The sequence below is a fragment of the Rattus rattus genome, chromosome 5 (assembly GCF_011064425.1).
Source record: "Rattus rattus isolate New Zealand chromosome 5, Rrattus_CSIRO_v1, whole genome shotgun sequence".
NCBI classification, from domain to species: Eukaryota; Metazoa; Chordata; class Mammalia; order Rodentia; family Muridae; genus Rattus; species Rattus rattus.
In genome coordinates this window covers 115,605,717-115,625,735 of record NC_046158.1, presented here as the reverse complement: position 1 = coordinate 115,625,735, position 20,019 = coordinate 115,605,717, and the positions used below count along the sequence as shown (strand labels likewise).

The 20,019-nt window shown below is 43.8% G+C and overlaps 1 protein-coding gene across 4 annotated transcripts in view; it reads right to left on the bottom strand.

The window, feature by feature from the left end:
* Plcb4 (phospholipase C beta 4) overlaps nucleotides 1–20,019 on the bottom strand; it is a 139,775-nt gene that overhangs the window by 28,489 nt on the left and 91,267 nt on the right. For all 4 annotated transcript variants that reach the window (XM_032904285.1, XM_032904283.1, XM_032904286.1 and 1 more), the window contains 10 exons: nucleotides 19,120–19,204; nucleotides 18,640–18,764; nucleotides 16,693–16,744; nucleotides 15,246–15,348; nucleotides 14,005–14,169; nucleotides 10,312–10,516; nucleotides 4,640–4,728; nucleotides 3,653–3,803; nucleotides 907–956; nucleotides 593–658 (listed from right to left, as the gene is read on the bottom strand). In XM_032904285.1, coding sequence (XP_032760176.1) covers nucleotides 593–658; nucleotides 907–956; nucleotides 3,653–3,803; nucleotides 4,640–4,728; nucleotides 10,312–10,516; nucleotides 14,005–14,169; nucleotides 15,246–15,348; nucleotides 16,693–16,744; nucleotides 18,640–18,764; nucleotides 19,120–19,204 — 1,091 coding nt within the window. The remainder of the gene's footprint in view (nucleotides 1–592; nucleotides 659–906; nucleotides 957–3,652; nucleotides 3,804–4,639; nucleotides 4,729–10,311; nucleotides 10,517–14,004; nucleotides 14,170–15,245; nucleotides 15,349–16,692; nucleotides 16,745–18,639; nucleotides 18,765–19,119; nucleotides 19,205–20,019) is intronic.

Genomic DNA, 20,019 nt, shown 5'->3' with positions numbered 1-20,019 from the left:
CACACATCTCAGTATCCCCTACCCTGCCTCAGTTCTGCTTTCCCCGCCTCAGTTCTATACACCTCATCTCAGTTCTGTATCCCCCCCCAACCGACTCAGTTCTATATACCCCCTGCCCCCGCCTCTACAAGAGAAGATCAGAAAGTCACCTGTTAACTGAGAATTGAGAACCTTTTAAACTTACCGAGGAATTCTTGGGGCCATACCTTGCTATTCTCTTAAATTTGTAACTAACTACCTCTTAAGATTGCTTCTGAACCCTGTCTGACAGGCTTCTTAGTGATAAAAAATAAAAGTACAGAAACTTCAGAAGAAGGTTTCTAGTTATATTGAGAAGGACTGTGAGAGGTGGCCTCTGCTCGCATCACCCCCATATGCTGCTTTTATAAACCACTGCACGGAGACCAGGGAACAAGGTACCAGCAGTGAGGTAATATAAGGGTCATGCTTGCTGTCTCGAATTAGCTTCTAACTAGTTTTCTGGATGATGAATGGTTCACTGTGCACAACACAAAATGTTAGGTCTTCATCAGAGAGCTAAAAGTAATACAACCAACAAAATACACACCCACGTATGCAAAAACCACAGTACCTTTGCGTGTTTCTTCTTTAAAGAGTTTAACTCCTTTTGTTGTTTCTTTAAATGCTTCAAGTAAGCCTTCAGGGGGAGGGGGACAGAAGACCCAAAATGAAATCAATCAGTCAATCAGTCAATCAATCAATCAATCAACCAATCAATCAATCTCTCTGCCCCTCCCCTTCCCCTCTCCGTCCTCTTTCTCTTCCCTTCTTTTCTTCTATCCCTTTTCCAGAGGTAATCATAACGATTATATTTTGTGATGGGAAAAAACTTGTTTTATCAATGAACATACTACAAGAACATCTGAAAAGTCAAGACAATTTTACCTTCATTTGCTTTAAATCTTCTATCCTCACTTGAGGGATAAGTTCAATACCTTTAAAAAAAAGTTGCAAAAATATCAGTATGTATATTAAAAATTAGAGTGAATAACAGACAATATAAACTTTCTAAGCTCTATCTGACACTCCCAAAACAGCTTGCACTGTGCTGTTTACCCATGGTGAGAAGGAGTAACTATAACTCCCAATCAGCCAGACTGCTTAATTCTAGGACATGGGCTAAGTGGACCCATAAAAAGGTCAGGCACTGTAGTATCTGCTGCAGCTATTTTCTTCTCTGCATTCAGTTACATGGTATCAGTCAACTAATTTCCAACTGTATTCCTATCTTAGTCATCCGCCACCCAAAAAGGAAAACATTGTAAGCTTCTTTTGAACAGATTTAACCTTAGCACTTAAGCAATGTGCTACTGATGGTGGCCATGTCTTAAACATAGGAAATAATGAAATCAGACTCCATGTTTTAGGGGTTCTGTCATGAGAACCTTGAGTAAGACACTCTGCCTGTTGGCTAGCTGAATAAAGGCTGGACTTTCTCTTGTCACCCAGCTGTAGAGTGTGATCCTGAAGTCTCTTGAATTAGGTCTAGGCTCTCCCGCTAAGCTCCATGTCCAGACAACTACATCCTCCTTCCTTTGTTCTTTTCTTATGATTACCCACAGCTTGACCCAGGCTGCCCTCTGCTCAGTCATGGATTAGCCATGTATTTCCTAAGAAAGGAGACTGCCACATCTTTCCCAGCATGGTTCCAGGTACAAGGTGATGATGAAGGATGTGCCTGTCAATATTAACCTCTTCCTCTGGTTAACCCTCTAATCATAACGAGGTATGGGCTGTAATACAGTCCTGAGTACCAGGGTCACTGACAGCTTGCAGCGTCTCTCCTTGGAATGACTCCTGATGCCAACACTGTCCGTGTTGTCCTTCACTGCCTCCTCAGAGTGGTCCCAGAGCTCTCTGCAGCCCAGGGCAAGTGAACTGCTTCCACTTTGTTCCACCCACTTCCCTTTCAGGTGTCTTCCTTCCCTTCGTCTTGCTATCCATCTCCTTCTGGTTGAGCCACACCTATGTTTTAAGGTCCAATTAAATTAGGATCTTATCTTTGAGTCCTGTCTGGACCTTGCTGGGGGTCCTCTTCTGTTCTAAGTAGTCAGTCTTCATTGCACCTACCTGGGCTGGCTATTGCATTTGGAACCTGTTCTTACCCTCCCCTGCATATGTGCATCCCCAAAGGTATAAAGATTTATTATTATTATTATTATTATTATTATTATTATTATTATTAGTAGTAGTAGTAGTAGTAGTAGTAGTAGTAGTAGTAGTAGTAGCAGCAGTAGTGGTGGTACTTATTGGTAGAACCTAGTGGTGGCTTCTTGTAGGCTTCTAAGCCTCCTGAAGAAACAACATGTAAGTCCTACCTTTTGGGTGGACTGGGGGAAAAACACTAGTGTTTAATTGACAACTGCTTAGTTGTTTCAAATGTAGTCTTGCTGGGGAACGCACCCACAAACGCAAGTGCAGACCCTTTTAGATCTCCGGACTCCTTGAGCTTTTGGAGGCCTGTTGTGGTGCGCATTTTCGTAGCTACTCTCTACTATAATTACTACAGTCCATATGGACGCGACGGTCAGACGAGAACTTTACCTCCTGCTTTTCCAATGTCCATCTCTGTAGGAGTCGCAGTGCTAATACTGACCAGGGCTGGAAAGGAAGTGTCTGAGCTTGGCTCATTACCTCACTCCATGTCCCTTCCCGAGCAGAACAAACAGCTGCAGGGGCCGGTTCAGACTGGGCTACTTTTGTAAAGCTTCATTTTCTAATTTGTTCCACGAAGTTCAGTGCACACTGAGTTTCCTGCTAAAATCACCAGGCTGCTTCAGTTGGGAAGGACTGTCACTTCTTACCTCCAAGTAGTTAGCACTGGATGTATGCACGTGTTTAAATGGCTTAAACCCCCGGTACCACTGGCATTACATGTACTTGTAAACAGGGAATACAGATGCGAAGAAGCCATTAAGAGAAAAAGAAATTACTATGAAAATTAACAGACTAAGTGTAATAAATTATTTATGGTCAAGATCAAAGGGGGTGTTTTAAATATTTAACTGTCAATATGAAATGGGTACCAATCAATTAGAACTGATACCTGGTCATCTTGAACAGAAGACCACTTTAAAAAGGCAGAAGGTTAGTCATGGAAGGTTAGTCAATAGCACAGGGCCACGTGCTTCTGTTTGATGACACTTCTGTTTCACTCACAGAAAACCACTTGAAAATGGCCACTAAATGCCCATCTAATGGTTTTAAAAATAAACAGTCAAGCCTTTTCTCTATGTGTGGAGAAATTACCTATGACATTTGTGACTCCATTGCTTCATGTGCCCCTGCCTACTGGTGTCTGGAAGACAGAGGTGGGTGACTTAGCTGCCAGCACTGTTGCAGCAAGGGCTCCTCCACCCCTGCCAGGAAGAGCATCAACGTAAACACTGCCACACTAAGGATAAGGCACTGTTTGGTTAGGTGATGGCCCTCCAGCCATGAAACATGACTGCTGATTTTCCATTAAACAAATTCTCAGAGAAGGAAATCAAGCAATTTGTCGAATAAGTCTCTTTTCTAGTGTCACATGAAAGTTGGCAGAAGTGACGATTCTAAATGCCTTGGTGAAGACTGTCTACAATGAGGCTAAAATGGCAATGCTGACAGATAGGAGTTGAACGGCACACCTCACCTTTCTTGGCTTCCTGCCCAGAGCCCAGGGCGGCTGTGGTGGTTGGTCTGAGCTCAGAGCTGCTCTGAGGGGTTACATTCGCTTTGGCTGGGTTGGCCTTCCCTTTCTTGTCATTTTTGGAAGTGTCACTGGGCACATCTGCTATGTCACTCTGCAACAAAAGCATTCCCAATGATTAAAATGCCTGGCCCCAGAAGCATTTTTACTTTAATGAGAAAGCCCTCAGCCTCCCAGACTTTACTGCCTTTAAAGATCTTTGCCTGAAGCTGGGCTTGGTGGTGCACTCCTTTAATCCCAGCACTCAGGAGTCAGAGACAGCTGGATCTTTATGGGTTCAAGGCCAGCTTTGTGCACATGGTGAGAGCTCCAGGTCAGCCAAGATACAAAGTTGTGACTGTGTCTCAAACTAAACAAGCAAGCTCTTACCTAAGGGGAGTGAGACTATGTAGCCTGCTTGTGCTGAGCAAAAATGACCCAGCCAAGGAGAGACAACCCAATGCCTTTATAAGCACCCCAATTTCTAGCTGCTGGGGACTGGCTGACTGTGTTCCAACCTTGAAGTGCCTAGCAAAGCAACACTTATAACAGAGAAACAGATGAACAGAGGGAGTGTTGGGATGCAAGGACAAAAAATGAATACCTAGTAATAAATGTAATTTTCATTAACTCACCGAACTCAGTTATTTGGCATCTCAGTGTTATAAAAACAACTTGTTATTTCTAATGGCTAGTTCCTATTTCGTTAATAACAGACCGGACAACTCCAGATGTCTCATTGGTGACTAAGAGGCCCTTTCTGATAGTGGACACATTGTAGAAAATGTGCTACATTTTTGTAGCTCCTTCAAACTACTATCAATGGCTAAGCTTGGTTTTGAAAACCCTCTGAAAACTCCCTACATCACCTATCTCTTGCTTTCTTCCCAGTCACCCTTTGGAAACCAAGTCCCCCAACTGGACTGCTGTTAGCCCACAGCTTGGACTTACAGTTTCAATGCCCATTGCTCTCATTTGGTCTGCTCTCTTCTCTGTGATTGAAAGGAATTTCTTTGGATCGGATAAAGCATCCACGATATCTGAAAAACAATTAATGAACTATCAATGTTCTGTTTAAATGAACTGACCAAGAAAATCCAACTCAATTCATAAGAACTGGTCATCAAACGCAGTTATAGATGACAAGAAGAAGGGAAAACAAGAGTCAACACCCGAAGACTTTCTATTTTTCTCCAGTGTCAAGGCTACCAGAGTGAACTGAACACCCTGTCCCCGATTCCATGTCCACAGAAGCGTACGAATGGGATCTCACCTACAGGTTGGCTGCTGGTATAAATTTCAGGTAGGATAAAATGAGGTCATTCTGGATTGGGGGAGGGGTATCCTAACCCCAGTGACAATGCCTAGTGTTCTCCTAAAGAGGGAAATCCAAGAGACAAAGTGGAGGCCATGAGTTGTTTTGTTGATCTTTTTGCATTCTCTGGGGTAAGACGAACTCTCCAAGTTCTTTCGATTTGCATTCTCCTAATTGCCAGCAGCAATGAACATTTTTTGAGATTTATTTTTTTAAAGAAGTCTCTATCCAGGTTCCAGGTTCTTGTTTTGAATAAGTCATTTGTTTTTTCCTGTCTTGTTCTCTTTGCTAGGGACCCTGTAGCTGGGTACACGCACTGAGTTTGGTGTGCTCTAAACAGGGCCCCGTGGTGAGACCTGGCTAAGTGCTGATCAGCATTCACAGGTGGCTGTGCACAGCCGTCTGCCTTAGACACACTGGGCAGCCAGCAGAATAGAGAACACACACAATAGCTCTTGACCATGCAGAACCCATACGATGATCTAACATCGCCAGATACTGAAGCCACAATAGGGTTCCAACACCTTCCTTCAAAAAAAGAGACCAACGTGCTTGCTTTCAGTTGCTTTTCTTCTTCTAGATTTAGCCAATGCTGTAACTAATCTCATAACTATAACTTGGGGTTGACACTTTAGAAATGGCTTCTTAATTGAGGATATTCTTCCTCTGGAAGTATCTGCTGTACGAAATATCTGGCTATGCTAAAGGTAGTTGAAGATCTGGATGGAGGGAATAAGAAACACTCCTGTACCATCCTGGATGAGTCAGGCAGGAAGTTGAGCTGGGAAAGCAAATGAAAGGCCACTTTACCTTAATTACATAAAGTAGCAGGGGAGCCACAGAATTAAGAACGGCCCTGTCCAAGAAACAAAGGCCCAAGGAGCACACTGCTTGGGGTGACATTTAACTTAATGCTGATACTTTGACAAATCTCATTTCTTCTGCCAGTCGGTAATAAAGACAACATGCACAGATAGGAAAAAAACCTTCAAAAACAACTGAGGTGGGAATGTAACATTGAGTCATTGTCTTTAGCACCAGAACTATTTGCTGTCTCCAGCAGTGATGGCTGATGTGGTGATGCTGTGTGGTGAGTAAACACCAGTAGCAGGACAGATGCACCCACATATGGGGCAGCATTGACTGCTCAGCTCGGCACTCCAAGTCTCTCAGGTTTGGTAAATGAGGGACCACGCTCAACATCTGACACAGGAGTTCTGCTTCGTGGAGGTAAAAGAGAGTACTGTTTTTCCCACAGTATTGAGGCCTGGAACACGGGAAGACTTAAACCAAGGCTTCTTGATTCATTTCAAGGCAGTTTTTAAAATGGTAAATGTTACCATTTTTCTTTTCAGTAAAGAATTAAGTTTTGAATCCTTAAAATGGTCTACTAGTACTCTTTTGCTGAGGAACATTTTCCATCTGGGTTGTATAGAAACAAATCTCTTTTAGCCTCTGAACTCTGGACAGTTGGGGGTCACTGTGTTAATCATCGTGTGTTGCATATTGAAGCTTTTCATGTGAGGTGCACTGATCTATGAAAATAACAACAAGTCCTTCAAATGGATTCAATACCACGTCCATTCATCTGCAATAATAATTGTAGGTTCCCTCTGGGGCATAGGATCTATCTAGCCACAGGTTCTTAGTCTGATATTGGTACCAGGTACTGGTTTCATCTTGTGGAGCAAGATTTAAATCTACTCAGAAAATGCTCAGCTCTAAAGGGAACATATATACCACATCACCCACCCACACTCGGGATCACTGCAGAAGGGAGTACAGAAAGAGCTTAAGAGGCATAGGTGGTGGGAGGCTACAAGGAAACATGGACACTGCAGGGTAGCTTCACACACGAACTTAACTTGTACAGAACCTGTACAAGCTTGTGCCAGACTAAATCCCAGCATGGGGAAGAGAGCTGGGCACACAATCCCACCCCTAGCCATGGAACAAAGTATAGTTGTGAGCTACTGGGAGGGAGTGAAATAGTTCTCTCTGAAAGTGTAGCCTCAGGTAAACCTTCCAGGAGAAGCTCACACATCCAAGAATATTTGCACGATACACATTGGTTTTGAAGTGTCTGAATAGAAAGAAGACAGAAAGTTGAATGGGTAGGGAAGTAGGGTGGGTCTGGGAAGAGCTGGGGCAAGGTGGGTGAATCTCATCAAAACATACTGTATGGAAGCCGAAACAAAATCAAACAGCAACTCACTAGATCACGCCCCTTATACCAATACTCCACTGAGTGGATGCATGAAGCAGCACTAAGACTCATCCAGCTTTCAGAACTACGAGTCTAAGAAACAAAACGTCTTTTCTTGGGCTAAATGGTTAAGGGCACTTGTTGCTCTTACAGAGGATCCACGTGCAGTTCCCAGCACTCACATAGGGGATCACAACTGTCTACATGTTCAGGGGATCTGATGACTTCCTCTGACCAGGCACACATGTACACATACAGGTAAAACCCTCACATGTAAAATAAAATAAACCTTTAAAAATTTATACGTACATCTTTACTTTATAAGTTAGCCAATTTAGGGTGTTTTGTTCAGCAAAAGAAAATGAACCAAGATACCACTGTTGCTGCTATTTCTCTGTACTTTGTGAGTGGTTTTAGTAATGAGAGAAGCAACTTCAACAAAATTCCTATTCCCCTTGAGTAGGCAGGAAGGTGAGTGGCGGGCATAGGAATTCATGGGAATGGAAGAGTTAAAATCTGGGCGGCTGACCTATGTCAAGCTGGGGAGGAGATGGGTCAGGCAGAGTTCAGGATGTCTAAGAAGCAGGAAACGTATATGGGGGTGAGGGGGGCAGGGTGAATTAACTGCACATAGCAGAGTTTCTCATATGTGGGAGTTCACCACCTGACTGTCACTTACTAGAGCAGAATCCAATGAACAGGCGACTTGTAAGAGCCTGAGTCTAGGCCTAAGGAAGGGCCCTGACTTGGAAAAGCCTCAAGAACCATTTTCTTATCTTTATAAAAGGTTTCCACCCACATGCAATGACTGCAAATGAAAATACATTTAGAAGCCATGCAGAACACAGAGCTGCAGTGTTACCAACGCACCGGAGCTCTGAAACCTCTCAGTGGGGAGGAATCCAAAAGACTTCTTTATGAGTTGCTTATGATATAATTATGTCCTGTGCCATTTTACATAAAATACAGGGTAAGTTCAGGTGAGGATGTTACAACCAACAGCGATTTCTTTAGTCTGTTAAAACTAAACAAAACACCTCTGGAGCGGTGTGATTTGCACATACCTGGCCCCTGAGCCTGAAGCAGGAGAGCCCACGTTTAAGGCCACCTAAAGCAACGTAGTAAGACCCTGACCCAAAATCTCAGTGGTGCAATGCTTACCCAGGAGGCATGGGTTCCTGGTTTAGGTTTTAGTACTACAAAGAGGGGCTAGGGGTGGGGAGATCGACTGTGAGAGAGGGAAGGACGGGGGGGGGGGAGGAAAGAAGGGAGGAAGGGATGGAGGTAAGGAGGGAGGGAGGGAGGGCTGGGAATTATAATTCACACTGAACTAAGGACTACGAGGGACTCTTATTTGCTGCATTGCAAGTACGCATCTCTGATAATTATTCTAGCCACCTAATCTATTATGGAACAATCCCATTGTAGGTGCTTGCGCAGTGACCCAGTGAATTCCCATAGTTTCTTTACGAATTAACTCTGAATGATGGTCACAGTTTCATTCTCTCTCTCTCTCTCTCTCTCTCTCTCTCTCTCTCTCTCTCTCTCTCTCCTCCCTCCTCTCTCCCTCCCTCTCTCTCTCTCTCTCTCTCTCTCTCTCTCTCTCCCTCCCCCTCCTCTCCCTCCTCCCTCCCCTTCCCTGATGGTACAGTTTCATCTGAACTAGCATACTCAGGGACCCCAGCTGTGAGGTAAACTCTTAGGTGGGGATGTAGGAGGTTAACTAGACACCAAATATGAACCCACTGTAAGTCAGGAGACTCAAGGTCAGAAATTCAGAAAAAGAGACAATTCTCCAATTTACCCTGTGTTATCTTTTGCAAAAACTGCTAAATCTCCAATGTCTTCCCCAGGTTTCCACGGGAACCTCAGATGACCAGAGGGCCGTGCATGCTGCGGTGGAATATCAAACCCGAGGTCATGACACCAGCTGCGGGACCTCAGGACATCCCCAACAATCTGGCAGAAAGGCAGGGGGCAGGACCATAGGGGAGACCACTTGCAGGGCCGTCACATTACAAATACCAACATTTCTCGACCTAAACCTGCACACACTCACATCCCTCAGATCAATCCCACATTTTGAGGTTCTCTTTATGTATGTGCTTGGCACCAACTGGGAGCTCAGCAAATGATCGCTTTCCCCAATTCTAATCAAATGGCACATTTCCCAGGGAAAAATTATAGTTTCATTTGAAATGTGGCCCATTGCAATGGAAAAAGTTTTAAATTTTATGAAATGGGTCTGTGTGACACTTTGCATAATGTAATAAGTATCGATTACACTCTGATTGTGTGTGTGTGTGTGTGTGTGTGTGTGTGTGTGTTGTATCTCTATATTTGTCTTGTGGCCATAGGAAGCACAGTGCACTGCTCCAGTACTCTTTACCTTATTCCTGTGAGGCAAGTTCTCTCAGTGACTCTAGAGCTCAGAAGGAGGCCTGCAAGCCCTAAGGATTATCCTCTCCACCTTCCAGGGTGTTACAGGACCATCTGTGGCCATCCCCAGCTTACCACGAGGATGCTGGGAGCTGAACTCAGGTTTTTCCACACAGCAAGAACTTTTATCCACTGAGCCGCTGCCCCAACCTCTATGTTCCCTGCTTTCAAGCTCAAACATAGAATAAATTCTTCCTGGCTTCAGTCTATCACTGTGCCTGCATTGCTGGCAGTTCTGGAGTGTGGTGTGGCCTGGACTGCAGCTTCAAAACACACCTGACAGACTTCCACCTACCCAGCCCATGGCACTGCCTGAGCTACTTTGATGGGCTCCTATATCTGCTGCTGTATGTTACAGTCTCTAATTGCTTCCTTTGTAAGTGACCAGCAAAGGGAACGAAGAAAGGAGTAATTCCTATCCATTCTGATTGAAACTCTCCTGGCTTGTATTTGAACTTATAATCACATTATTAAAACTGAAGGTTGCCCAAAAGCAAAACCTATGGTATTGTTGAAATAAGACCTTGGGACATGTGGCTGAGACCATAATTCTCAGCACAGGGAGGAAACCATGTGGTCATTTTTCAGGAATGGGCAACGTGATCCACAGTCTCATAATGATCCTCCTGTACATTGTATTCGATATCCAAATGTTTAACTTACCTCCAAATCCATCAGGCACATATGTTTTAAGAACAATATTGCAGAAAATTGTTGGCAGTGATAACGGTTTGTTTCCCTCGTTTCTCAGGGAGATGTGTCGGTAGCCTGCCTGGAGGCCATCCAAAGGAAGGATCCTCTGGCCAATAAGCTTGTTGTTGTCGTCATACACAGCGATTCTCAGGACAGCCAGGTCAGGCAGGATCACCTGCAATCAAAAAATTGGGCATTTCATTGATTTTTGTAATGAGGCCTCCCAGAACCATGGCCCCAGGGATCTGGACCAAACCAACACTGCTCCTCAAATGCAACTTAGTTGTGAAACAAACCCAAGGGCCACTTGCATTGCTAAAGTATGCAGCGTAAGATTGGTGACGAAGACATCGATAAGGCCCTGTGCCCAGATTTCCAGGAAGTCATCTCATCAAATAGACTGAGTGGATGGATGTTAAAGACGGCCCTGCCAAATCTTGTCATTTTCCTCCCATCTACATCTGATGCAAAGATGGAGACCCTGGAAAACTGAGTGAGTTTCTTATTTTAGAGACTAACGGTGGAGCCTGGGATTGGGACTCCTGTATTCAATCCCATGTCAGACCGCTGCCTGGGCTACGTACAACACTGTGCTCTGCTTGTTTTTTAAAAGCACGAAGAGTGTTTTTGAGGAAACACATTATGGATAAAAGACTATTTCTGCATGAACTTTCATTTTCTGTGTATTGCATCCTAAGTTTTGATGAATTTTCATTTTCTGTGTATTGCATCCTAACTTGATGAATTTGGGTAGCAGAAAGGAAGAGATAAAAGTCTCCATATTTGTAGATGAAATAATTCTATATAGGAGAGACCCTAATTATTATCCCCCCCTGAAAAAAGTTAGATATGATGAACGGTTTCAGAAAAATGATAGGACATGTGTGCGTGTGTGCATGTTCTCTCTCTCTCTCTCTCTCTCTCTCTCTCACACAGAGACATCCCATAACCTTTGTCTATAGCAAAGACAAACACATGCTTTGAATGAAATCCATGAAATAATCACATGAACATCTGCTTCAAAAGCAAGCAAAACAAAGCATTTTGAAATCAATGTAAAAGAAATAGAAATAAAAATCTTAGCATTCATACAGAAGTACAAAGGACCAGAGAACTAAGTAATTATTTTGTTTAGAAATAGTATCGGTGGTCAGTACACTGTGAATATAATTTCAATCTATACTGCAGAGCCAGAGTAACGAAAGCAGCATGACACAGCCATGAAATTACACATGTAGATCAATAGGCAGGGCCAAGGACCCATATAAAAACCATACAGCTGTAGACACTGGCTTTCGACAGATGTCCAATGTATATATAAGGTAGTTTCATTAGCAAACAATTCTGGGGAAGCTGGATAGACACTGAAGAAGTGTAAAAATACATCCCTATCTTAGAATGAAAATCACTTCCAAATGAAGCAAAGAACTTCATGTAAGATCTGAAACTGAGAACGTTGGAGGGAAACTTCCAGATATTGGCACAGTCAAGGACGTTCCAAATAGAATGCCACTTGCTCAGGAAATAATGCCAACAATCGGCAACAGAGACTCATGAAATCAAATGCTTTTGAACTCCGAGGGAAGCAGTAAATGACATTCAGAGTGGGAGGAAATCTCGGTTGGCTATAAATCAGTTGGAGGATGGGTATCTGGAATGTACAAAGAACAAGAAAACCCTAATCAGAAAGGAATCAAACAACCAAGTCAATACATTGCCCAGCAAAGTGAGCAGATCTCAGAGCGACATGTACACAGGGGCCAGTGAGTTGGCTGAGCAGGTAAGAGCGTTTACTGCTCCTCCAGGACCCAGGTTAAATTCTTTGCACCCACATGGCAGCTCGCTACCATTTGTAACTCCAGTCCCAGGGAATCCCACACCCTATTCTGACCTCCATGGACATTAGTGTCAAGTAAAGGGTGCATAGATATTCATGCGAGCAAAACAACCCTATTCATAAGATAAAATAATTTAAAAAGGAGATACGAATGGCAAATAAGCATATGAAAAATATATTGAACTTCACAGGTCAGCAGGAAGATGCAAATTCATCAATAACGAGGCTCCATCTCACTCCAGTCAGAATGGCTATCCTTAAGAAAAGAAATGGCAACAAACGTTGACAAAGATGTGGACAAAGCAGGAGCTGCACACAATGCTGGTGGGATGTATAGTCCAGCCACTACAGAAACCAGTATGACCGTTCCTCGAGAAACCGAAACCAGATGCATCATGCGACCTAGGCATACCGACTGGCGTGTACCCGAATGTCTCTAAGTGCCTGTGCCAGAGAGGTACTTGACCGTCTGCAGCACTGTGCAGCACAGCGAAGATGCAAACCAACCCAGGCGTCCAAATGCAAGAATCAGAGAAGGAAAATGCATTACATGTATACAAGGGACTTTTCCTCAGAGACAAAGAAAGAACTAGGTTGTTCATACGAAATGATGGAATTGGTAATCATCATATTAGATGAGACAACTCAGCATTTGCCAGACAAATGTTATATAACTTTCTAATATGCGATTCCTAGACTTTATACAGATATATAGAATTATGATATATACCATATTTATCACATATATCACACACATACATGAATATATACACATACACACATGTGTGTAACACACACATATATATATTTATATACATTTATGTTTGTATAAAAATGACCTGAAATAATAGTCCACATTGAAATTTTGAGCAAATAAAAGAAGTTGGATATTTGTTTATCCAGAAAGGATATGGCTGACAGAAATTTCTGACTTTCTACAAATGTGTGGGGATTATTCATTATACCGAAGAATACTTATAGCGGCAGCTGAAAAAAATTTAACGGAGAAAAAGAGGCTTACCATACCATAACATGCTGCAACATGGCAGGAGTGAAATGACAATGGAGGTGACAACAGCATTCACATCACGGGGGAACCTAGATTCACCTGTTTCATCAGCCTGCTTTGGTTTCTCTCAGTCAGTCTATTCTGAAATAAGTAGTCTCTGTTTGTTAGAAAGATCAGAAGCCCATCCTCTTTGTCCCATGACAAATGGATGGAGCGGAAACACCTGGAAAATCTGTGTCCACAAAAGCAAGAAAATATTTTTTTGTCTGACAGTAGAGCAACCAAGGGATATGTCGGGCCTCCGGAGAGGTCTCGCCCGCTCTCGGAGTTTCAAAGCATCTACAACTGAAGAGATCAGAGACTGCACACGAGAGAGGATGTCTGCTTGCCCTCTCAACCAGGGACACACACCCGGGAGAAACTCAAAACTCTGAGCAGAGGTGCCTCACTCCTGATCACAGGGTCCACCGGAGTCCCAGCGCTGACCTTAGCTTTGGTGCAGCCTCTCATCTAACCTCTAAGCCATGAGAATAGAGAGAGACCCTCCAGGACATGACAGCAGCCAGGAGTAAGAACATGTCTGAATAGACCAGGATGGAAGTCTGTTCTATGTGACTGGAGGTGGTCAAGGAAGAGGCGAAGCCAGAACAGCTAACTCGTTTTGTACAATTATATGACAGTGATAGAGGTCACTTGGGAGATTAAGTGAAGACGCCAAGCTGTGTGGTGAGTGACATTTCTCTATCCTGTGAGCTCCATGCAGAAAACCAATCCCTTCCAGTCACTGTGTAACGGTGACACGCTGCCAATGTCTTACCTTCCGAAACACGAATGATTCTTCATTGTAAACTGGGTTGAGTCCATTGTTCATAACCATGCGGGTTCGGAACTCCTTCCGTATGGTGTCGGTGGGCAGCCCGTACATATCGACTTCCACGTATGTGCCGATCTTCTTATCTGACAGGAACTGCCCTGATATAACCTGCAGTTACACAGACACAGGGTGGGGGAGCAGTGGGCTCGTTGTGAGTATTGGTGGCAAGGGGTCATCACCTTTCGTTGGGGAATTTTCAAGTAATATAAACATTTGACCTTTCCTCTGGAATTTTCTATATTAGAACAAAACAGTTTTTGAGTAACTACTCTTTGAAAGCAAACATTTCTAGACAGAGGTCACAAATGGAATATCGTCTGCATAGGTCTAGAAAAACAGCAAGGGAATATACAGGCCCTGAAGAATATTATGAAGACGTCACGCCCTCAGAACGGCTTTGGCACTGAGGTGTCCAGATCTGTGGAATGAAGCCATCACGGTGGCTATGTCCTAAGATCCCTTCTAATTCTTGGATTCTATCAGTCTACATATTAACCCCTGAATTCTTTTAGAAGTCTTGCAAAGAAACACAGCAAAAGGAAAATCAGTGTTAGACTCGGTCTGCTTTCTTTAATGACATTGACAGTGGGTTAGCGGTGAGAGAGTGGCTCCATTGTAAAGGCTGGTGCTGGGTTTTATTTGTTATAAAGCTAGGGAATATATTATTTTATACTTACTTTCCGAACAACTATGCTGTTCATTTATTTGTTTCTCACATTATCTCATTTTGAAACAGCTTTTTTTTTTGAAGTATGAGTAACACACACTAAACTACATGGAGTTACACGGTAAGCTCAATCTTATGGACACGCGAGCGCGCCTTTAAATCTATCACCAGTGAAGGCAGCAGGCATTTCCAGTGACCCGGAAGCTTCTTTGTGACCTTCACTAATCTGCCCCCTCCATCTGTGTCCAGGCACAGGGGCTGATCTGCTTCCTGTCGTCATAGCTGCCGTTTTGAAGAACTTCATGTGACTGTGATCAGACGGGAGATACTTTCTAGACAGTGTACTTCACTTAAAACAGCTCATAGCTTTAGTAGCAAAAACTCAGAAGACAGCAGACACTGGGTCCAAGTGGAGAGCAACTTACAATTCTTCCAACAGGATGTTAAACATGTTTTCCTCCATGTGCACTTGTCTGTGTGTGAGTGTTTACACAGTCTGTGGTGAGCAGGGGCCTACCTGCACTGAGCACGTGGCTGCAATAACCCCGTCCACAGGGGTTTCAGAGAAGGGATCAAATGTCCGATCAGGCCGTCTCATGAAGTCTGGCTTGAGGAGGTATCTGGCAGGACAGAAGCACAGGGGTTTATTTTACTGGTGGCATGTGCCATGACTAAATACAAGACACTTCCTTTCTCTCTTCCATAAATGAGAAGCCACACTCCCAGGCAGAGATTCTAATGATCCCCGAAGAGCATCACACAACTAACACAGGCTGCCCAGGGTGTGCTGTGCTGATAAGGGAAGGACAGACCACTCCCTTGCTTGACCAAGGGGAAGAGAGTACACTGACAAGCCGTCTCTTTGGACCAAAGGCTAAGTTCCTGAGTCCTTTTATGTTTGGCCAAATGTCTGTCTCTTTTCCTGGTAGAAATGACTGAAGAAGAATCCTGCAGAAACTATTTGTTAAGGTGGCCATGGGCCTTTTCGTCCTAGCTACATAACTTGAGTGGCCATCAGAGTACGCAGCAATGCAGTGCTGACTCCAGGGGTGTGCGTGAGAGACTCAGAGGGAAGGGCTTTTGCTAGTGTGCAGGCACTCTGGCAGATAACCAAGAGACGGGCACAGGTATAGAGTGGACAGATGGCAGAGTTGTTCTTAATGCGCAGCTGCTGAAAACCTGTTGTCTCACCTCGTTTTCCACGATAGAGAGAGTAGCCCATCGGGCAAGCCACCACAAAGAACTCCTAGAGAGCATGACCACTGGACGGTAGAGCAGTCCTGTGCATCCCTCTAGGAGCCGCCGGGCTGTGGTCTCAGCCGAGCTTTTCGTGCTTTACGGAATTTGAGTTCCACACTTTTATTCAACCTCTCAGTATTTTCAGAAGAATTAGAATTTCCCATTTTGCTACTTGGTTCACAGATTTTTAAATGTTATTTAAGTAAAATAGAACAACATTCGCAGCATTATATAACTCCTATTTATAAACATGCAAAAGACTCAAGGGAGGATGAAAGTTTATTCCTGGCTGAATTAAATTCAACCTTACACCCACAGCTTCATTTGAAATGAAATTTACTTCATTTCTGTATTCATCAGCGGTTAAGGATATACGTGTTTGATGCCTACTTCTCTGGCTGAAGCCAGAGAAGTTCGCCCCACTGCCTGCCTCGGACACAAGGACCTCCACATATTGAATTTAGAATGAAGTAACCCAACTCTGGAGTGTATGAGATGAACTGCAGAGTTTGTGGTTAAAAGAAAAGAGAACCTGCTTAACTAAGTGGGACAGATAAAAGGTTGGCTGTTTGTAAATATAGTCTAACTATGACTTCATTTATTTTTATCCATGCTTCAGCACCAACATACATTCAGCTGTCCCTAATTGAAAATGACAAGGTTTCATTAAAACTGAGGTAAGGAGTCTGGAATGAGGAGGCGACATTTTGAATGATATTACTCACCCGCAGGATCCGTTATACTCAAATTTTCCTTGATTCAATTGCATCGCTAAATCTGTCAAAAGACAAAATAATTTAGCATCTCATCTCCCTGGATGGAGAAGATCCTGACAGGGTGAATGGGAAACAATGGAAGCCTTATCGTTCCAAGGTCCGAAGCTTCTCCTTCACACCACAGCATCCTGCTGGCCTGCTTTGGGGCCCATGCTGCACTCCCATGCTGAAATGACCTCATGTATTTAGTTTAAGTTTAAACACCAAGTACATTTTCAGAGAGGTCACCCCAGAACTGCTCTATTAAGCGGATTTGGTGTACAAGTCATTCAGTGTTTAACTTGACATTCACAGTAGACACACACAACCAGCTATAATTGAGGGGGATACATCGTTTCACTGCCTCACAGGTCAGGGATGCTGGAGACCCTCAGCAGGGCTAATAAGAACATAAAACTCGATTAAAAGGAACTATAAAATGGGTAAGAATCATAAAAGTTCGCTGCTTCTCCCCTCCCCATGTGTTAGAATTCTCATACAGCTACCCTGGGAATGGGAAGACTGGATTTATAATTTCTCTCTTGTATGCAGAAAATATTTTTCTTTCTTCTTATAAATGAGAGGAGGAGGAGCAGGAGAAGCAGAAGGAGCAGGAGGAGGAAGAGGAGGATGGAGGAGGAAGGAGAAGGAAGGAGGAGGAAGGAGTAACTTAACTAAGGGCATTTTTCTATTCTTCAGAATGAAATACACAGTTGCCCAGAAAATGAACTGCTTTAGGAACATGCTACCCTTTACCACGGACTCACTGGCCTCCTGGAGGGCAGCTTGAGTCCTTGGTAAGTAAAGCACTGTCATCTTTTTGTTCTGTCCCTACTAAAGACGCTAAAGATTCTATCAAGACATAGGCGAAGACTCTTCTAGAAAGGACTGTTAGGGTTCCATGCGGTAATCAGTCTGTAAGAAGCCTGGACATCAGGGAGGCTCCCTCAGGGGTGAGAGAGACAGCCAGCTCATACTGCTACCAGAAGGATGTGGGTGAGCCCAGATCAGGGACAGAAAAGAAAAAGACTCCACGACCGCAGAATCCTGGGAAGTGGGCTCGTAAATCGAGGGACTGACCAGAAATGAGTGGCTATTTAGCTATTTTACTTATACTGTTGTTTCTACCAAATTCTAAAGCCATGCAGAAGAACACTGTCACGTAAAATAAATATGGTTTGTGCCATCTGCCTATTTTTTGTTTTGTTTTGTTTTGTTTCCGGAGCTGAGGACTGAACCCAGGGCCTTGCGCTTAATAGGCAAGCCCTCTACCACTGAGCTACATCCCCAACCCCCATCTGCCTGTTTTTATGCCTGTTTTCCTTTCCCTGAGTGCAGAGGGCAAAGGTTCCTCTGAAAACTTTGAAAACGTCAAACATTTGTACGTTTCTCAATAGTTAGAATTTATAGAAAAAGAAAAAGCACCACCGTGTGTCGAAAACCTGCCGGTGAATATACTCTAGGAGGCTGAAGTACAGATTTGTACCTCTGATGGCATCTAACTCTTTATACAGCATCTTACAGAGCTGCCACCCATGTTTGCTGAATGGCCACAGTGGTCATGGTATTCTCCAAAGGAGCAAAGAGTCCGAGTTATCACACGGAGATACTCAAACTAAATTCCTCTGGGAGCCAAGCTGTAAGCTTGATACAGAAGGAAGAAAAAATAAAAATACTGTAGACTAGGAACTGTGCATAGCATTGATGGAAGGGACTAAAGTTGAAATGTCACCTTCTATTATGGCTTCATTTGGGGGGTTTAATTTCTTACCATTATATAAATCCAAGAAACCAATTTTTTTCCACGTGGCGGCTTCCTTTAAAAACAAAATGCCTCGAGCGAGTGGAAGCAGCTGCAAAGGCTGCCCCGTCCCAGGGTCCTTGTGGAATTTAGGGTCACTGGACATTAGCGCCTACCTGGGGTTTGATAGTTCAGTGAAACCATCTGGCAACCAGCGTTCCAGAAAATCTGAGGCATGTAATTACTGGAATCAACTCGGCCTCCCTTGGGGTAAATGCGGCTCATTTGTCGCTTATTGTAACTGGGTAACTGATTAAGGAAATCCAAAAGCAGCCTAGGCAAGCGTACAGCAGAGAACAACGGCATTAGGGGTGCGGGACACTGACGAGCAGGCAGATAACATGGGACCAATCCCGTTAAAGGCCGCTCAGAGGGAATCACAGTGTCGGTGTGCATTCTGGAAACTATTTGCATTCACATCTGGGCAGGCCGTCACAGCTGCCATACCCTTCCTTCGCGTCCATCATCTTAGAGCGCTATGGTAAAAATTATACAAAGAACTAAATATTAAAATGATGGACAGCCGCTAATCTACTGCGGGGATCCCCAGCCAGTCCTCAGGGGCACGGTCCATCCCACGCAGTCTGGTAGGATACTTTACAAACTCAATCGCGTGCGTCTTCAAGTAGCCAAGGCCAACCGACTCGTTAAAAGAAGACATGTTATAATGAATGTTGCGCTCTGGAAAAGAAAAGCAAAGATAGCCTTAGAAACCCAGCCCCATCAAACCCCTGCAAAAGCGGGCAGCCGGTCCAATTACACCCAGAATCTTACATCCCAAACCAGGAGGCATTTGTGGCCCAGGCGGCATGACTGCGTCAGGTGCTCTGAGATATTAACACTCTGTGCATACGCTGAATTAAATGTGGAATCACTAAACAAATGACATGTGCCCCAGTTGTCAGTCACTGCTGAGATAGGCAGGTTTTTTTTTTTTTTTATAATAATGTACTACTCTCTTAAAGTCAGAAGTGGTTAGGAAATATTTGAACCTGGTTTTGTGGGGAAGCAGCTTTTTTTAAAAAAAAAAAATTAATTAATTCCATTCGTTTACATCTCAAATGATATTCCACTACCGGTTACCTCTCCACAAGGCTCCCATCGCACAGCCTCCCTCTGCTCCCTCCCCTTTGTCTCAGTGAGGCTGCTGAGACCTGGAGGAGCTGACGAGGACTGCAACCCCATAGGAGGAGCAACATCAGCTGGCCGGACGGCCCAGTGCTCCCAGGGAACCAGCTTTTGAGTAGGAGTTATAAATAGAACATCAAATCTTATTTCTCCTGTCTCAAGGCATTTGTACCGACTGTTTAACTTCTCCTCACTCTCCTGCAGCCATATTTTACTCAGTATATGCACACAGGAATCAAGGCAGTTACAGTGCCTCGTAAATATTACTAATATAGTTTGTCATCACAAAGTAAATAAGAAAAGCATATGGGAAGCTACAAGCTAACAAGTCACAGTCCTGCACCGCCACCTGGTGGATGAGTCAGAGA